A 19,692-nucleotide genomic window follows, 5' to 3' on the forward strand; every position below is an offset into this window, starting at 1 on the left:
TGTACTCTTAGCATCAACTTCCATATTACCAGAAATTCTGATATTCTCCCACGTTGAGTTTGAAACAACCTTTACTCGTAACATACCCAGCGCTTCCAGGCATATAATTTTTTCCAAATATTATATCATGAGACCGAAAGGTCATATGGTTTACAAAAACAATATCCAAGAATTTTTCTTCCTTTACAACTTTGCAAGTATCTTGGGTCTGTGCTTGGTCATTCTTTCACCAGTGATCTGATCCGCCATTAGAATATTATTCAAAGAAATGTTCAACTAGCTAAATGACTTCTATGCACATACCACTGGCAAAACCACTTAATCATTTCTAACATAGTGAGCCTATTAACCAACTTTAATCATGCTGTACTGCAGCAGAGGTACATGATAAAATAGCAAACTATGAGGGACAGACTTTCCCCTATCACTGAACAAAATCTAATTCTCCCCTCCCCCAACCAGTCATCGTATCGTAATTGCGCAGCTCAATGCCCATGCTGCTGCTCACTGGATGGTCTGGCCCAGACTCGATTATTTACAGTCTGCCGCCATGTAGCAGGGATATTGCTTTGTGAGGTGCTGCGCAGCCAACCAGCTTCAGCTAAAGTTCCTACAGAACAGGCACATGACGATCTGATCAAGCACATGACGATCTGATCAGGCAGATGATCTTATCAAGCACATGACGATCTGACCAGGCACATGACGATCTGGGTACTGTTGATGAGTTCAGGGTTTTATATATTCCTGAATTTTATTAAACCTTCCCGAACAGAATTTATACGAAGCATAAAGTGTGGGGGATACATTTCAGAAGTGCACCAGGTCGATGAGAGTACATAATGATGGCTCATGCTTAGATTTGCTAAGCAATAACGGCTCAAGTGTACATACCGCACTTTAAGTTTTAGATAACCTAACATATAATAAACATGTTTGTCTTGTTGTACACATCAAGCAAACAATTAAAAAGCTTCCTCCATTAGGGAGCCATGACCTTTGGGTTGTAATTCGTTGTTGCATTGATCAACAAAGCGATGGATCTTAATGGGAATAGTTTAACAGAATGGATTGTTTAGCTGTATGACATCTATTGACTAGTGAGCTCCACGGTGTTTCTGCAAACAAGGGAACTGTAGCATCCGTTACCACATTAGCAATCCCACAAGCAGAAGCATTTATAAAACACTACCTTTATGTAGTTCCTGCATTTAGTTACACTGTGTTGTTATACCTGTCAGTTGGTTGGTGTGAACATTTTCTTCACCTAGGGAAGGCCACAACCAATGCCGCTTATCGGGTCTAGGATGTTTAACATTGAAAACTGATATCACCCACTGATGCTGCACGCAATACTTGCTGATCAAACTGACTTATCTAAAGAGACATAGTACCAAGCAACTCTTACACGTTTAGCTTCAAACACACAAAGAGGACACACCGCAAAAATCAGCTGGCGGATTTGTTCTTGAAGCTGTAGACACCGTCGATCTTGAAGCTGTGACACCATCGATCTTGAAGCTGTAGACAACACATACAAATACAGTATACATCTGACGAGACTACCACATTATCGTATTTTCAACTGGAACATGTTTATACGAATTGAGTCAAGTGATGACCCCCAGGACAATACCGAGCAGAAGTCCAGTTTCACAACCGTTCTATTTCAGTATGTTCGAACATTGCTCTGCTTTGGAGGGATATACTGTGGAGAAGGCAATGCTACACGAAGATGGAAGAAGAAGGTTGCCCTACTCATTTTCTTTTTATACATAGTACATATTCCACTGTATGCTATGGCAATATACGATAGCTCCAGGGTATCACGGCACACGTTGAGACTTGTCGGTTTTCAAGTGATATGCGCTGCCAACGTCTACCTCAGCTTTGTTAGTTTGGTCAAAATGCCAAAAGATCTGGCGGAGCTGGAACAGGTGTTCAACATGTATAAGGAGAAGTACAAGTCGACTTTTGTTTCTTTCAACAGATTAAGATTGCTGAAGATTATGACCCCATTCATGCTCTTAAACTGTGTGGTGTTTGGTCCATTTCAGATGTTCCTTTACAGACACAATGAGGATATTCTGTGTGACGTTTACCCTTCGTGTCATCTCCCAGACTACTGGAAATACTTTGGATTTGCTTTAAATGCTGTTTTCAGCTTAATGTCACACATACAGTGGCAAGGGCACTTTCTCGTTTGCGTGATCTTTGCTATCTTTTTGATGAAGGAATTCCAGAAAATTGCTGAGAAGTTCAAGGAACTGTCCATGTCCAGTGCCTCTAATGTAGAAAGGGAATGTGAAGTTTTGGTTGAGCATCACGAATGCTTGGTGGATGTGCTGAATACAACAAATGATTGCATACGTCACTACAGCTTTTCTATATTATTTTTATGTATACCTGTAAATTGTTCGTTATTGTATGCTGCTATTTCTAAAACGTTGTCTGAACCTGAACTGATTTTCTTGAGTTTTACAATAACGACGTCGCTTTCTATTCTCTTCATAAAAGTGGTCCTGGAAGGGTTAGTCAGTTCAAAGGTAATATGAGACTATGCACCAATATACACAAAACTAGAGCATCTGGTATCTTACGTGTCACCCATGTATGCTCAAAAGGACATATTTGTTTTCTGAAATCATTAATACTGAATTGATGAAATTATATGTAACTGTCCAGCCCGAGGCTGTCCGACTCTCAATACAAATTTCAAAGAATAACTACTTCTTTACAGTACTAATACTCAAATGTGGATGATCAGAGTACATTAAAACTGGGGCAGTGTTCACTATGACCTTTACTTGCCTGTTCTGAGACATGTTTCAGAAAGTGAGATGTAACACGACGTACAGACACGTTTGAATGATATACTTTTTCAGGCTCATGATCCACTGAGATACATATGGAAAGTGAGAAGAAGACTGGTTTCTGAAGCTGGACGAGAAACTGTAAGTGATTTTATTGAATTAACATACCTGAACGCACTATTTTACACCCAAACTGTACATGTTTCCCATGCCATACAATAAATAGGTGTATATGTCACCTTCCTCCCTTTGTTTAACCCCTATCATCATACGAGGTTTATTATCCCAAACATGTTGCAGCATCGACAAAAACAGTGTGATGGCATGTGAATTAGCTAATGTCAGTATATCCCAAATCCGGCCATCATCATACTATTAGTGTCATGTTAAAGAGTAAGTCAGTTTGGGATAAGGTAAGATATAACTTTATTGTCCTGGTGGATATGTTTGCATAACAAAACGATACAAAATTGAATCTATCCAATTTTTTGCACAAAAATATACACAATAATTAGACGTCCAAAGTGAGTGCTGATGATAAATGAAAGCTGCAGAAATTAATGTGAGCTTATAAAAAGACATATATATATATATATATATATATATATATATACACACACACACACACACACACACACACACACAAACACACATATAAATATATATTTATACACACACACACACACACACACACACATACATACATACATACATACATACATACATACATACATACATACATACATACATACATACATACATACATACATACATATACGTATTTGGTTTTCTAATGCATCAGTGCTCATCATCTTCAGTTCGCATCTCTTCTCTCTGCACAGCTTGATCTGTTTGTGACCAGACTCACAGGGGACACTATCGGCTTCAACGTCTATGGCCTTCTCACTATCTCTCTGCCAACATTACTTGGGGTGAGTATAGCTCTATCCTTTGATGAGAGACACACATGTAACAGATGGCTCTATTAACATAAGGCAAATGGTGCGCCACATAATCGTGTCTTGGAAACGCATCATGGTCATAAGAGATAACGTCGATGGATAAAATGTCACAGAATCAATCAAGCGAGCGTGCCGAGCGAGCCGTGCCATCCTTGTCAAGGGATTTGCATAGGGTAATTTCTTACCTGGAACACAGCCGACTATACATTTCCAACGTTTGAGAAAAATAATGAAGGACCCAAATCCTTATGTAACTGTGCCTAACCACGCCATCAGTCAGGAGCGCTGGGGTAGCCTAGTGGTTTAAGTGTTTGGTCCTGACGCCAAAGACCTGGGTTCGATTCAGTACATAAGTATAATGTATCAAGCCCATTTCTGGTGAGTCCGCCGTTATATTGCTGGACTATTTCTAAAAACGGCGTAAACCCATACTCGCTTTCTCACATTCAGTCTGGTCACGTCTTTATACAAGGATGCGTTGCTGCAGAAACATCCATCTTGGATAATTAATTATTTAGCAGAAGTATTGCGCTGAGTGAACGTTAAACAAACAAAACTTGTGTTTCAGATTATTGGGACTCTGACGACATATGTCATCGTGGTTGTTCAGTTCAAACCAACAGACGCTCCCCTGTGTAATCAAAGCGTGGTGGGAAACGTCACTGTCGGGGGTGCATCAATTTTACCATGACCTGGATATGCAGTTCAGATTGAGCTACGCTCCTATTTAATCTAACCCTGGTAGGAACGTCATGTAATGTGTCCCGCCATCAGTACTGTCACGATCCGGTTGATGTAGTCCATATGACTTAAAGCTCTGTAGCTCACGTGGCATATGTACTTATCTAACAACAGTGTATAGGTTTATGCATTTATTTTTAATACTTTGAAGATTTTTTAGTAATCATGTACACCGTGTTTACCTTGTCTTAGGAAACTGATCATTAGGACATGTACAAGCATAATATGTGTGCCTTTCTAAAGATTGCAGAATTCGTTCATCGCATGTTAATATGACAAAAAATGTTTTAATAAAGCAAATCAATTTATTGTTACTGTTTATCATAATCATGGATGCCCAGCTATGCCCAGAACTGAGATCAGTTATAACGCTCATGCAAAAATCTGCTGCTCGAGTTTATATACAAAGCAAAATTCAACCACAAGGATGCACTGTTTATATTTGAGAGAATGACATTATCTGTATCTGCGCATATCTGTTCATTGTATGGAAGAAAGTCATTTAAACTTCTGCACACAAATCCTACTCCTTAACTCAAGTGCTAATAACTCAGTTAGTTATGGTGAACTTTTAGTGAGTGAGTTAATATTTATCGTCACATTGCAGCCATATCGTGGCGAGAACAATTAATAATTACATCGTATATCAAGAAAGGTAGAAACTGAAACCCTGTTGACGAAGAACAGTAAAACCACAAATATATCACAGATATCCTTTTAAAACTAGTAATTATATCTAAAGCAGTTTAACTAGAGAGGACAGTACAATATAAAAATGGGCTCTAGATTTCCAACAACTGAAGGTCCCATACCAGGGACCATGGTGGTGAACTTGGAAGATACCCTTTCCATGTATCATATATGACCAGATGTATAAAGTACTGGCGGACGGTGTTAAATATGCCAAATCACAGATACGCCCATGCAAACTACTCTATATTGGTACAACTTGATAAGGTCGTACCAATGTACTATGCTACACATGTGAGAAATCTGCACAGACTGAGTTACCTCTGGTGGAAGTATCCTTGAAGATATCAGGAGTGTCCTCCCTCTTTTAAATAAAGACATACAGACAGTTTCACGTAGCAGTTTTGGGGGACTCAAAGGCTGTCACACTACAGGAGGTTCAAATCTAAACAACAGAAGACTGACCATCATGGGCGATATTGTAAATGTTGTTTTAATCAGAGAGAAGTTGAACATGAGATCCACTTCTGAACAGTGTGTCATGAGGAAAAGATGTCAATATTCCTAATGAATGAATATAAACGTAGTTGCATTGGATTCTTCAACAAAGCTTTGGATAACTTTCCATTTAAAAGCTCAAAAATTCATTGTATCTGCCACAAGAAAGAAAAATAGCTATTTATCTGAAGGAAAACTTCTGGCTGACGGTAATTTCAAAGGCGATAAACTTTAATATCTAAAGTGACTAAAGCGTTAATAAAATATACTATATTCTATATGCTGTCTGCAACGGTTTGAAGTGTTCTCCTACCTTCGTTTTTTCACTGTTTATACTGTATTTGTGTCACTTGTTTGTATCCAATCACTTTTATGTAAGCCTCTTGTGAAAGGCGATTGGTCAGAAAAACGTACTTTTGGATAGGAGCTCGCTACAACCTTAATAAAAAAGTTTGAATCTTGGAGAGAGTTGTTACGGATCCAACTACGCGTTGTTATATAACAAGCAAGCGTATTGGGCTCCATTTCCCTGTCAGGTCTAAGTCTTTGTTTAGACGATGATAACAGTTTTTGCCTCAACTGTTTATGTATACAGTTTCCAGAAGGCAGGCAGGAAAGTGACAGCGTGCGTTATTCCAGTTGTCTGTTATATTTATTATATGTATTTAAGCGTAGCGTACTGTCACTTCGCAAGTAAACACCGTTGAAACGGTCAATTATTCATTTTGTTCTCGTATGAGTCTCAGTTAACACAGACATTTGGGAGTTACGATCCTGAAAATGTACTGTCACGTGAAGTGGAAGAGGGTGGTTCAGGAGATTAGTTTTCGCAAGGGATTCCCAGGCAGACATTGCACAACTGTATAGATGTCAGGTTATCACGCACTGTCTCCTTCTGAAAGTTCGTTTTGTCGTCTCATAACTGGCATCATAGAATACTCCTCCAAACGTGTGCCAAGGACATGGGAGCACTCTGCATTATCAATCTGATACTTTTGGGAGCATTCTTACCTCGTTCCTTATCTGGTGAGTAACACATATTTATCATTACACACTAATTCCATTTATTAAAGGACCATTAGTAATATTCACCTCTTTTGATCACTGGACTGTCTGATCCAGGCTCGATTACTTACAAATAATAACTAACAAAACACAATTTTATGTTGGAAAAAGTCTATGCCCCGTGACTTTTGGTGAATTAATGGAAGTACGACAGAATTTAATACTTGTAACTTTGGCCATCGAGGTTTTCGTTAAAGATTACCAACCCGGCAAACAAAGAAAGAACAGGGGTAAGACAAGGATGGTAATTATCACGCTTTTTGTTGTCCATTCGTACAGACGATGTCATACAGGTTGTAAATCATGAAGCATGAGAGTTTGGGTAATCGTCATCATATTTCTTTGCTTATGACATTGGATATATGTGTGTGTCCATCTGTCTGTCTGTCTGTCTCTCTCTCTCTGTCTCTCTCTCTCTCTGTGTGTGTGTGTGTGTGTGTGTGTGTGTTGCTGAATTTCAAAAGCACCAGACTTGACTTAGAACATCTTGTCATAAGTGAAGAAAATTAATACTAAAACATATATTATTAATTTCCTGAAATGGCAATGTGTTACGAAATAATGAAACGTGAATGTGTGGAACGTGTAGTTCAAACCTCGAGACCGTGGCAATTTATACTATTTGGATGTGCAGTTTTGACCCAAGGAATGTCCGTACAAAGTGGTGGGGAAAAAAATCACTCAGTCTGTCATATTTGGGTAAATTATGCATGTTGCTAGTCTTGGAGGTGATAATCGTTTGCACAGTTCTGATGCAAAGGTTTCACCCGTTTTCCCTTACGGTTTGGGGAGTTCGTCAGATATAGAATAAAACAATGACCCCTTTAATAAACTTGTCTTGTCTTTCAATACTCCTACCCGCTAGTGGTTTTGGAAACCAGGTTTCATACATTACGTCATACGATATTGTAATGGAATTTTGAAATCCTGTGGCCCTGAATTCTAACGACCCTATCCCTAATAAAGTGGACAGATGTTTCGTAAATAGATGTAAACTAAAGTATTTTACATTGTAAGTATAAATATATACTAGGCACATAAAGAAACTGTGCATACGAAAATTTAAAATCTGAATTTATCAAGCCTGGGTGGACACATAAGGATTTAGACTCACAGATAAATGACATGTATCCAACATGCATGCACGTGCTGCGTTCCAAAAAGATGCAATTATGTGATTTTTACTTCACAATTATCAGAAGCCTTCACCATCGTATCACCTATAATAAAAAAATATTCAAAATCAATCACAATGCACAGTCCTAAACAAAAACGAACAATGCGTAACATATAAGTCAAAACGTTTTGTAAAATATATCCTTATCCATACAAAATGTACCTGGTAAATGATATATTTGTTTCAGTTTCAAATGGGAAATTCACAAGATAATGATCTTGCGAAACGCCAGTTTTCTGCCACTCTTACTCCATCATATTCCTGCATCGTTCACAAACTCTGAAAAAATGAACAACCAGAACTCTGCTCTTTGCCAGTCTCCCAACATGTCCGTCACTGTTGTGTTTGTACTCACTGATGTCCCTCGACGGCAGGAGTAGTATAGGAAATAGTGGTTTCCGTTCACCCGACCCCCGTACCTAACAGGTTTTTATGTTCTAACTGTATTGATTTTCATATTGATATAAATTAGATTGTTCTCTTCAGGTCATAACCAACTCACAAACATCGGAAGAATGTACAATACCCACAAATGTCAAAAAGTACTCAAACAAAAACAACAAACAAAACAAACAAAGAAATAACTGAAGAAACATAAACATAAAAACACAACAGCAATGAATGATATGGACGAACGGTAGCATCTCTGGGGTCGATAGCTTTAGTTTACCCGTCTGACACGTCAAACTTTTGGACAAACCATCGGGAGGGACACTTAACTGATCATTTACAAAGTTATGAACCAGATCAAACACTGGCTTTCTCTTTCTCTCTTTGCCCAAACTGTTGACCTTTAGAGGCGGTTTGGTAGCTTAGTGGTTAAAGCACTCGTTCGTCACGCGTAAGACCAGTGTTAGATTTCCCACAGGGGTACAATGTCTGAAGTCCATTTTAGGTGTCGCCCAGATATTGTGAGAAAACTGAAGTCACTGACTAATTTACTGTTGACTTTGATTTTCTTCTCCTTTATGCCCTAAGATTTTATGGACTAAACAGAATTTGAAATACTATGATACGCTGACATCGTTTCAACTGAATCCACTTTAACGACAGTGAGTGAGTAAGTGAGTGAGTGAGGTTTACGTCGTCAATATCACAGCAGGGGACACCAGAAATAGGCTTTGCAATTTGAAATCATGTGGGTAGGTTAACATAGCGATAAGAAATGTCCACTGTTGTCAGTTACATGTATCTACATCTAATATCAAATGCTCTATTCTTCAGTCTGTTTTCAGTATATTATATTTTCTAGGAGATGAAAACCTTGCATTGAGAAAGCCAACTACTGCAAGATCCCTCGCGGCTCCGTCAGGTCGAGTTGTTGACGGTAACACAAATCCTGACTGGTTCAATCACTCTTGCTTTTCTGTGACAAAGGAAGATTTGCACCCATGGTGGCAAGTCGACCTTGAAGGATACTATATCATCGGGACAGTGAAGATAACAAACAGAGGAGATTGCTCATGTTGTGAGTTCATTGTCTTGTTATTCAACTTCTATGTCTGTTTAAGGTGGTGGGGTAGCCAAGTGATTAAACTGTTGGCTCATCACGTCGAAGACCGAGGCTCGAATCCCACAGAGGCATAGAGTGTTAACGCCCATTTCTGGTGTACCCCTGCCATGATATTGCTGAAAAAGTGCTAAAAACGGCGTAAAACCATACTTACTCACTCAGACACTCCATGTTTGTTTAATTCTACGTTCACATCTAAAATTAGTTTACATTAACGTAAATAATACTTTCATCAAAGAAGATGATGGTTCCATTTCCTGCATAGAAGATACGTACATTTACGTATTCGACGTTATAATCTACGTAGGTATCAGCTGAAGTTAAGCACTGAACAGCAGTCAGTACATAAATAAATGCCTCAAATATTGACAAAACACGAATGTTCCTCCTGTGCATTTCAACTTTATGTACAGGAAACGATTACAGTTACGGGTTATATTTAGGAGTATATTATTTATATACTCCCTCAAAGCAACACGGGAACACCTATTTCCTTTTGATAAGTTAAAATCAAAGCACACCTAACGATACTGTACCGTTCTTTAAATGAATATGACAGATCTTTTAGAGTATCGTGAACTGTATAGCACAACAAAATTCAACTGAATGACGAAGGGTCAGTTTGCAAAGTAGTAGTGCAGTAATGCGTGTGTCCACCTCTATTTCTGACACACTCTGCATATCTAGCCCTCACCGACCTCATTAATGTCCTCAATGATGACTATGGTATCATGATTAGTATCCACCTCTATTTCTGACACACTCTGCATATCTAGCCCTCACCGACCTCATTAATGTCCTCAATGATGACTATGGTATCATGATTAGTATCCACCTCTATTTCTGACACACTCTGCATATCTAGCCCTCACCGACCACATTAATGTCCTCAGTGATGCATATGGTATTGCTTGCCTCTGGTGGTAAATAATCTGAACAGCTGGTCTGAGTTAACTGGTGGAGAATGATTCTGAAGGATATACCTACCAAGGATATATCACAGACATTAAGAGAAAGGTCTGTAGATTATGCTGGCCACTGCATCCTTACAGCACCTCTTTGATTGTGTAAGCACACGTGACCTGGCGTTATCGCCCTGGAGCACCACCTGCAGTCCAATGGCTTTAAGTGACGTAATGATAAGTGTACCTATACATTTTGAGTGCCCCGTCAAAGAATAACCAGTCAGGTTGCCACGAATACGGTAGAGAGGAGTCCTGTCATGAAGACTGAAGGTACCCCACATCATTATCCATCAAAGCGATCACGTTCGTGACATCGTAAGAGATTTTTCGAGACTTCTGAATCCCTGCACTCCCCCCCCCCCCCCCCCTGTCAAAACATCGATGAATCACAAAGGGCGGGGGTGAGGTGTGTGTGTCTGGCGTGGGATGGAAAGGGTCGAACTTCCTCACAAATCGAAATGCTACTCAAAAGCCACCCACTCACCCTTGTTCAATGAAATTTCCTCTACAGTTGTCGCTGACAATATCATCAATGACACTTGCAAAGTGTACCAATACATTTTGCGTGCCTCGTCAAAGAACAACCTGTCAGGTTGCCACAAATACTTCTTATACCCATCCACGCCAATATGATCATGTGATGAATTGGCATGCTTCCAGTTGTGTTCTTTGTTTCCATCCGGGCTAAGGATCTCAGCAATGAGCAATTTTAGCCAAGTTTGGGTCCATTGTTATTCTGCAGAACATAATTAATATGGTTGGCTGTTAAACTGCATGTGTGAATGCTTCCGACTTCAATTAACTGATATTGTTCAGAACAACATATATAGTGAAATATTTGGATGCTACGAATCATTACTACATGAACAGTATGAAAATAACAGGTGTTCCCATATTTCATTGAATGAGTATGTATAGTCGAGGCATTAGGGTTGTGTCATTATTCAGTGGGTTTCTTTAGATAAGTCATACTGTACACGGTACCGAAAATATCTAGCTGTGGTGACGGTAATATCACGTTCTCAGAAACGATTATAATATCATATATGGAAATTATCGTAGATATATTTATATTCTTATCATGCAGAATCTATTGTTTTTAGATTTTGGCAGTCATATGCCTTTATACAATGTAGTACCAATAGAGCAGGTCAGGTCAGGTTACACATTGTCACTGAAGACATACAGTGATTGAGAAAACAACCAGTGCTATTTTGACATATATACATACAGCCATGCATATTGGGGGAAGCCAAGTTCTACGGATAGTCAACTTCTTTATTGCAATGAGTGCGACGTATGGTGCCTATCTTGGGAGTCTGTCCTCTGCGGGAGAAAGTATAACAACACCCCCAATTTTGCAGGTACTAGAACCATAAACGGGGGTGTATTGAATGTATTATAGAAAGACAGTTCTTCAACCCCTACATATAGTGTAATTAAATAGGAGATTGCCCCGAACTATTATAATACAAGCACGTGGCTTGTTAATGTTATAATCGGCCAGGGCTAAAATGTACTTCATTACACTATGCATTGGGGTAGAGCGAACTGTAATCATTTGCCAAATTTAAATAGTTGAGTCTGGACCAGACAATCCAGTAATGAACATCGATCTACGCAAGGGTGGTCTGATGAATGATGAACTGTGTCAGTCAAGTCAGCGAGTCTGACCATCCAGTCCTATTAGACCCCTCTTATGACAAGCATGGGTTGCTGAGGATCAATTCTAACCCGGACCTTCATTGCGCACATCGATACTTATTATATGAGTCACTGGAGTATCTGATAGAAAAACGAGACATCGGGATAGTGGTGAGTGCGCCATACAAATACAAATACGAACACAAACGGTGTGTTGGACGTTGCTTGATTTCCCAAACATGTGCAACGAACATGTGCAACGAACATGTGCAACGAACACGCACATTCGCACGCACAATTTCTCAAGTTTCAACCTTGGAGATAAGGGACACGGGGGATGTCAATAACTACGTCATCTTCTTAGTAATCACCTCAATCTCTATTTGGAGGATCCAATCGTTGTACTTTCTCCTGCGACCTGAGAAGGTCCGGTGTAGAATAGGCCTTCAGCAACCCATGCTTGCCATAAAAGGTGACTGTGCTTGTCTTTTTAGGCGACTAACGGGACTGGGTGGCCATCGGTTTCCAATTGCGCAGATCGATGCTCATGCTGGTGGTCTGGTCCAGACTCGATTATTTACAGACCGCTGCCATATAGCTGGAATATTGCTGAGTGCAGCGTAAAACTAAACTCACTCACTCACTCCTACAGATGACAGACTCCGCAACTTTACAGTCAGTCTCTACTCCAGCAACCCTGCAACACACCCAGGACAGGCACCCAAGACATGCTACTACCACGCTGGGATTGTTGCAAGAGGCGCAACAATCACTTTGGTCTGCATCAATCCCGTCCATGGAAGGTTTCTGAGGCTGGGTGGCGAGGCAGCTGTTCCCGGTGAAGACAGGCCATTGACAGTGTGTGAAGTACAGGTCTTTAACGCTAAATGGTCATCATGTATGTATACAAATCCTGCTCAACTTATGTGTGTTTTAGACAGATGTTTAGTGATGTTTGCAGCAGCAATGATGGTGGACAACAACCCAACGCCAACCACGTCTAATCCTATGATGGTTACTACCAGGGTGATGTCGACACCGTCCACGTAATTGGCGGCCCTGCGAATTTTGTAATGCTCTACGCGCATCGTGATTTTGTTGTTTGTTTTCGCCACAGCCACAAATGAAACACATCTGTTTTCTCCACTTCATCCATGGCCGGGTAGAGTCCCATTCTGTGTATATATACTCATTAATGAAATGATATGTAATTGGTCCTCCAATTTTGGCGAGCGATATAATGACTTCCACAGTAACAATGACTCCTTGCAAGCTGATGTAGGCGTCACGTACATGTGTTCTACACTCTCGTCTTCCCCGACGACAACAATTGGGTGTTGTTGCCCTTTTGAAAAGACTAGACCATCAACATCATGATCGACTCTCTTCTCATTTTTTATTGAAAACAAATACCACTACCCAACGAAAGTTGTGAACGAGGGAACGCAAAGACCTGGTGTGATCCTCAGCTCACTGTTGAGGAATGAAATATTCCACACTCTATTGAGCATGTCGTCGGTGAAGACGACAGTGTAGAACACGTTTCAGGTGAGGACTATGGTTTTGACATCGCCATGATCAATCAGCTGGCCACAGAGGGCTGGGGATATCGTCCATTCATCCCATGTTGTATGTAACTGACCACTCCTTTCATGTCAGTGAAATCGCCATCTGGCACTTCGACGCGTTTGTAATGTTGTTCTTCATTTGCAAGGCGTATAGTTTCCCTTCGATTCTGGGCTCGTCAAATCCAAATTGGTCAGAGATGGCTATGCCGGCACATTGTCTAATGCGCATTCACGGACCTTCAGCTTGAGTCATTGTTTTATGTGCAGCTTCGCACTGAGATATCCTATGTTCACGGGATTGTGTTCGATGTCTAAAACTGATATTTTCAACTCCGTGATGGCACATCGCATTAATTTCTTGAACTGCCGCGACAAAAACGATTCAGTTCTGCCATCGTTGAACTTTTCCATTTTCACCAGCACAGCTCTCAGCATCATGGAAGGTCATTCACCTTGAACGTTCTACATCGTACTCAACTGATAGAGATGAATGCACAGTTCACAGTACGGAATGAGTTAAGGTAAATTCATAGTGGTCATAAGGGCTTCTGATCGTATTTCGATCGACAGCAACCCGATCGTTCTTGTCCACACCCAACTGAGTCTCAAGTTGTTTTTCCGTTGTTTGTTAACACGACCATGCCATTCGTGTCGTGTATTTTGAGTTCGGCTCCCACAGGTTTCATCGTACAGTGAGCACTGTAGCCTGTTGTTTCCTTACCTGACCATATGTTCGACCAACCCTGGAAATTTGTGACATCACAGAGCATGACCTCGAGCTGACTTGACCTGTTAATGATCATGTGGAACAGTTGAACAGACTAACCGCTTGTTATTCCCAGAAGTGTCATATACATGTTGAACGTATACATGTATGAAAATGATATACTTTCAAAACATGTTCGAACCGGGAGTGTTTTATTTTAAAAGTGATAACATAAATGATTCGTATCTCATGCAGATAAAGATCGTGGTCGATGCAAAGGACGGTTCCCATTTAAGGGTTCATTTCATGGACATGTTTAAGAATTACGGCTTTCGGTAAAGAACATGAAAACAGTGCACTCCTGATTTAACAATACAATGTAGCTCTAAATCTAGTTCAGTTTTGCCATTTTGTCACGTTTGTTACTACTAGATCAGATGCATCTTAAAGGCCATTGGTGCACTGCTTCTGCAAGACAAGGCGTGGAATGTGGTAAACAACCCGCACAAGGGCACTTGGGCAAGAAGTTGGGCGTGAACCCGAATGTCAATAACGTGACTCAAGTCCTGCTGTTACGGAAATCATGGTACCACCCCCGATGCTGGAAGTAAACTCATATAATCAATATGGTAATCAATCATCAATCGCAAAACAGCATCGGCCTGATCATGGTCAGCTTGTGCCTCATTTGGTTAAACATTCCTTAGCAAAGATGTACACCAGTCTGACTGCAACAACGACGAAAACCCACACGTTTCGACCAAGCCACGTGACCATTTTCGACAGTGTGCTGAGCAGTTACGAGACAATGCTGCCCAGGATTCCCGGAAGCACGTCGGTGGCTTTGCTGATAAGCTTAGCCAGGGCCTTACCGAGCAAATTCAGAAGTTTTTTCATTCAGTCTCTAACATCAGCACTGCTGCCTCGTGATGGTGGAGGAGTTTACACTTGTGCTGTTCTGCCACTGTATCAGGGATACGACCAAGGTCGATATGTTAAAGTCTAATGTCGTAATGTTCTTGGAACAGAGTTCAGATCTTGCTGGCCAACGTGGTGTCTTTGTTCATGTCTCGTTTGATGGTTTCATGCACGAGATTGATTAGGGACTGAAGTGGTTTCCTCTTCCAAGTCGTCTAGTCTCTCCTTGATGTGACGTCTGCTGGTCTCGTTGTTGTGGTCATCTGTTTGTTTCAGTTTTCTTTTCTAAAATGCAGTCGTCGAGCGTGTTCAGTTTGGCAATGTTATTGACCATCCATGTATGGTTTGCATGGCCTTGTCCAATCTTCGCAGTTCCTGAAGACCATAAAGGGTTTCGTTCAGCATGGACAATATGTCATCTAGTCCATACGAAGTTTCCTTTATGCGTTGCAGCACATCTCTCAAATTGTCTTGATCCAACACACAAGCTATAAAAAGATCTCCGGATGAGCTTTCAATCACAGCATCCCTTCATTATCTATTTGGAATAGTCACATCCCAATGGTTTTATGTAATCTTTATCGCGCATTATTGCATCGTAATAATCGTCCATGGTCTGCTTGAGAAGTTTGTTGCCCATGGTGTTGTTGCCCATGATAGAGGTGTCCGTCCCCGTGTCATCATCCAGCTGGTGTACGTCGAAGTCATCCATCAGAATATCATCCATTATTTTCTTAATGTCTTAAACATATGTGTTCAATGCATAAAGTAACAATGTTGCAATACAGATGAAAGCTAGATCCTTTCCAAAAATGGAGGAAGCCATTCGGTATCAGAGCCGTGTGTCAGTCGGTGACTGTCACCTACAAACTGAGCATGATCGATGAAAACCAAACGCTGCTGGTTTCATTTCCAGGCTTTGGCAAAGTCGTTTGCACTGCAAACGGTGATGCTGGTAGCTACGTCATCAACAAATGACTTCAACATGGTCACGAGTTCGGAGCTGTCCTGGCCCATTCGCCGCCAGTACTCAGGAAAGCTGTCCATCCTGTAACAATCGAGTGTGCAACCAGAATATCATTTCTTGCATATTTTGTTTCCTGCAGTTGGTGATGCATTTCTTGCAGATTTTGCTGGGTTTTTTAGGGTACCAAGGTAAATGGTCAAACAATATGGGATCGTGAGACTGGAGCACAGCAAAACCAATCTGCTTGACCTTGACAGATAATATGTCGAAATAAAAACATAAAAATAACTAAATTTGTATCGCCTTCCTGGTGATTCTACATATTGTCCCTCGTATGTACCCGTATGAGAGAGAGAGAGAGAGAGAGAGAGAGAGAGAGAGACGCCTGTCCCAGATGAAATTGACAATGTCTACATACGTTGAGCAGAGGTTGGTAGGTCCACTGTCTTAAAACTCCAAATAATTGCACTGCTGCTGAACCTTGTCAGTATCTCCACAACAGCCCTGGCTAAACATTAACAACCTATATCACATTTGATTTTAGTCACCAAACACCTGATATGAAAAGCAGCGTTATATACTCACTTTAACGTCAATGTCCCATGATGATAATGCAAAAAGATGAGAAAGTAATTGTCAATCGCCATCTATATGTATATTTAAGTACCGTGCACCTTTTATTTTATTTTCATATATTTGAAGAGGCGGTGGGGCAGCGTAGTGTTAGAGCGTTGAGTCGTCACTCGGGCTCGATCTTACCCCATGTGTACAATGTGTTGGGAAGCGACGTAAACCAACACTCACACATTCACTCTACACACGGATACCATGTGTGTAGCCCATTTCTGGTGTCCCCCGCCGTGATATTGCAGGAATATATTGCTGCTGGTGTGGACTTATATCTTGTGTGAAGTGTTTGTTGCTCACCTGGCATCAGACTGCCCAGAAAGAATTAAACAATACTCAAGTGTTTTGCGGCAGTTAGAAGCTGGTTTGAATGAGTGAGTGGGTTAGTGTGTCGCTTTTAGCGATATCGAAGAGGCGACACCAGAAATGGACTTCACACATTGTGCTTATGCAGGGGAATCGAACGTGACGAGCAAACACTTTAATACTCGACTACCCCATTGCCCCAGGAGCTGCTTCAAGAACATGAACCGATTTGACTGTTTATAAACAACAACCATTTGATTGTTTCAACAAAAACTACTAACTATTGTTCAAGTATAAACAATGATGGCGATAAATACTAACATAAACCTTCATTTCAGGTTCACGGTTTTCAGCTAACATCAATCAACGCATCTTAACAGACATTTCTTCAGCTGCAGCTTTGCCTCAGTGTGCAAATGATTGCACCCAGAACAACACATGTATTGGATTCAACTACAACTCGGCAACAAGCACATGCGAACTCGTTTTCCCATCACGTGAATCTTCCCAAAACGCTACAGGATGGAATTACTTTGACAGAAATTTCTGTTGAAGTTTTAGCATCCCTCCTTCCTAAACATTATGAGTGTCGACCCGTGAATATCCGCGTTAGAATTGATCTTCAGATGCTAAGAGACGACTAAGTGCTCATGCTCGCTAACTTAGTTGACACATGTCATCCTGTCCCGATTGCGTGGATCGGTGTTCATGCTGTTGATCACTGGATTGTCTGGTCCAGACTTGATTTTTTTACAGACCGCCACCATATAGGTGGAATATTGCTGAGCGCGGAACAAACAAATATTAGTAAGGTCACTCACTCATGTCATCCATATTTTATAAGGCAAACAGTGGAAACTAACTGGTTGACAATACGTTCAGCAATATTCATGAACTATCAGTACAAGACTCTCACAAATGGTTTTCACATTTTGCACCATTTGCATTTGTATACCTTTTCTTTTGGGGTGAAAACACTCAAACTGCAATCATCAGATACCAAGATTAACTTGTTCAATCTTTAGAAAACTTAAATAAATGTTTGTAGAGAAGCCACCAGAATTCGGATTTTTCAGTTATTTGCTTTTGATAATACCGGTGCATGTATATATGTGAAAAAAAAACAACATTTAAGGTAAATATTTATGGGAGCGAGTGAGTGAGTTTAGATTTACACCGCATTCAGCAATATTACAGCTATGTGGCGGCGGTCTGTAAATAATCGAGTCTGGACCAGAAAATCCAGTGATCAACAACATGATCATCGATCTGTGCAATTGGGAACCAATGACATGTGTCAACCAAGTCAGCACGTCTGACCACCCGATCCCGTTAGTCTCCTCTTACGACAAGCATAGTCGCATTTTATGCAAGCATGGGTTGCTGACGGTATATTCTACTCCGGAACCTTCATGGTTCAAATATATATGGTCTATCCTAGACTTCTTAACTGTATTTTGTGCAAAATATAAATATATAATTACGCATTGTAATTATAATTAATTGGTTCGGGTCTAAATATGTTTGATTAATTTGATTTTTAGTATAATTAATTCTAATGCTTTATCTAAAATGCTATGCTAATAAATAACATAATTCAGACATTTTAAAATTTGGTCAAATGTGTTGAATGTATTGGTGCTCGATACTTGTATTTATCTTTTCGCAACATTTAAGAATCTTTCATTTTAACAGGCTTTGAACATAGGGTCTGCTTCAATGTTCTCTCGCAAATTCATCTTAAGAAGTCACTATTAAAGAAGAGGATACTATGGATACGCAACGTTTTTCTTGCCATGGTTGCGAGGTTTCGGTGTAGATCCTAACACCGTTATCAAGTAAGGATTCGGTGTAGATCCTAACACTGTTGTCAAACAAATGATGCACGACATATGCACGAGGAGAAATATACACATGGCAAGTATTTGAGTTTATACAATAGAGTGGTTGATGTACAGTGTGTTGACATAAAGCTTGTTGTGATAAGAAATGACTGAAGCCAGTGGACAAGGGTGGATTATCCTTGATTATTTAATTGTAAGTCATAGCGATGTTACGCCTCGACATCTGTTGATTGTCGGGTTGAGGTGTTTGATGCTGATTGCCTCTAAGCTTTTTCTACTGGAAGAAAGCAGTTGTATATCCATAAAAAGCATTCGTCTTCATCGTACCAGCTAAGCGCCACTTAGGAAACTTAAGGAAGGTCTCACGATCTTCATCCCACCAATTTGGCTTTTAAGATGGCCATCACGACAGCTATTAAACAAATGCAAAATCGCCACATCTCAGCCATTTTTAAAGGTGATGCCCGTTTGCATGAAGGGCTCCAATGATATGTTGGTTGTCATTGATTTGCTTTTACATTCATTGTCTGACAAAAACATACTCTTGTACACACCTCTGATTTTTTTCTGGTTGATGAAGCGGGGTAAAATATATCCTGTTTTAATGCAAGCATTAATAGCTAAGTGTAAGCTGCTAAATGTTCCGCTTACACGGTATACATTGTCTCCACCAGTGAGACAGCCACAC

The 19,692-nt window shown here is 40.3% G+C and overlaps 1 protein-coding gene across 1 annotated transcript; it reads left to right on the forward strand.

Annotated features, from left to right (window-relative positions):
* Positions 1-1,592: 1,592 nt before the first annotated feature.
* On the forward strand, positions 1,593-4,466 carry LOC137275665 (uncharacterized). The gene is made up of 4 exons (XM_067808184.1): positions 1,593-2,546; positions 2,886-2,954; positions 3,656-3,745; positions 4,344-4,466. Exons 1-4 carry the CDS (start codon positions 1,593-1,595, stop codon positions 4,464-4,466), a joined length of 1,236 nt encoding a protein of 411 aa, XP_067664285.1.
* The last annotated feature ends 15,226 nt before the right edge of the window (positions 4,467-19,692 follow it).

The sequence above is a fragment of the Haliotis asinina genome, chromosome 1 (assembly GCF_037392515.1).
Source record: "Haliotis asinina isolate JCU_RB_2024 chromosome 1, JCU_Hal_asi_v2, whole genome shotgun sequence".
Taxonomy (NCBI): Eukaryota; Metazoa; Mollusca; class Gastropoda; order Lepetellida; family Haliotidae; genus Haliotis; species Haliotis asinina.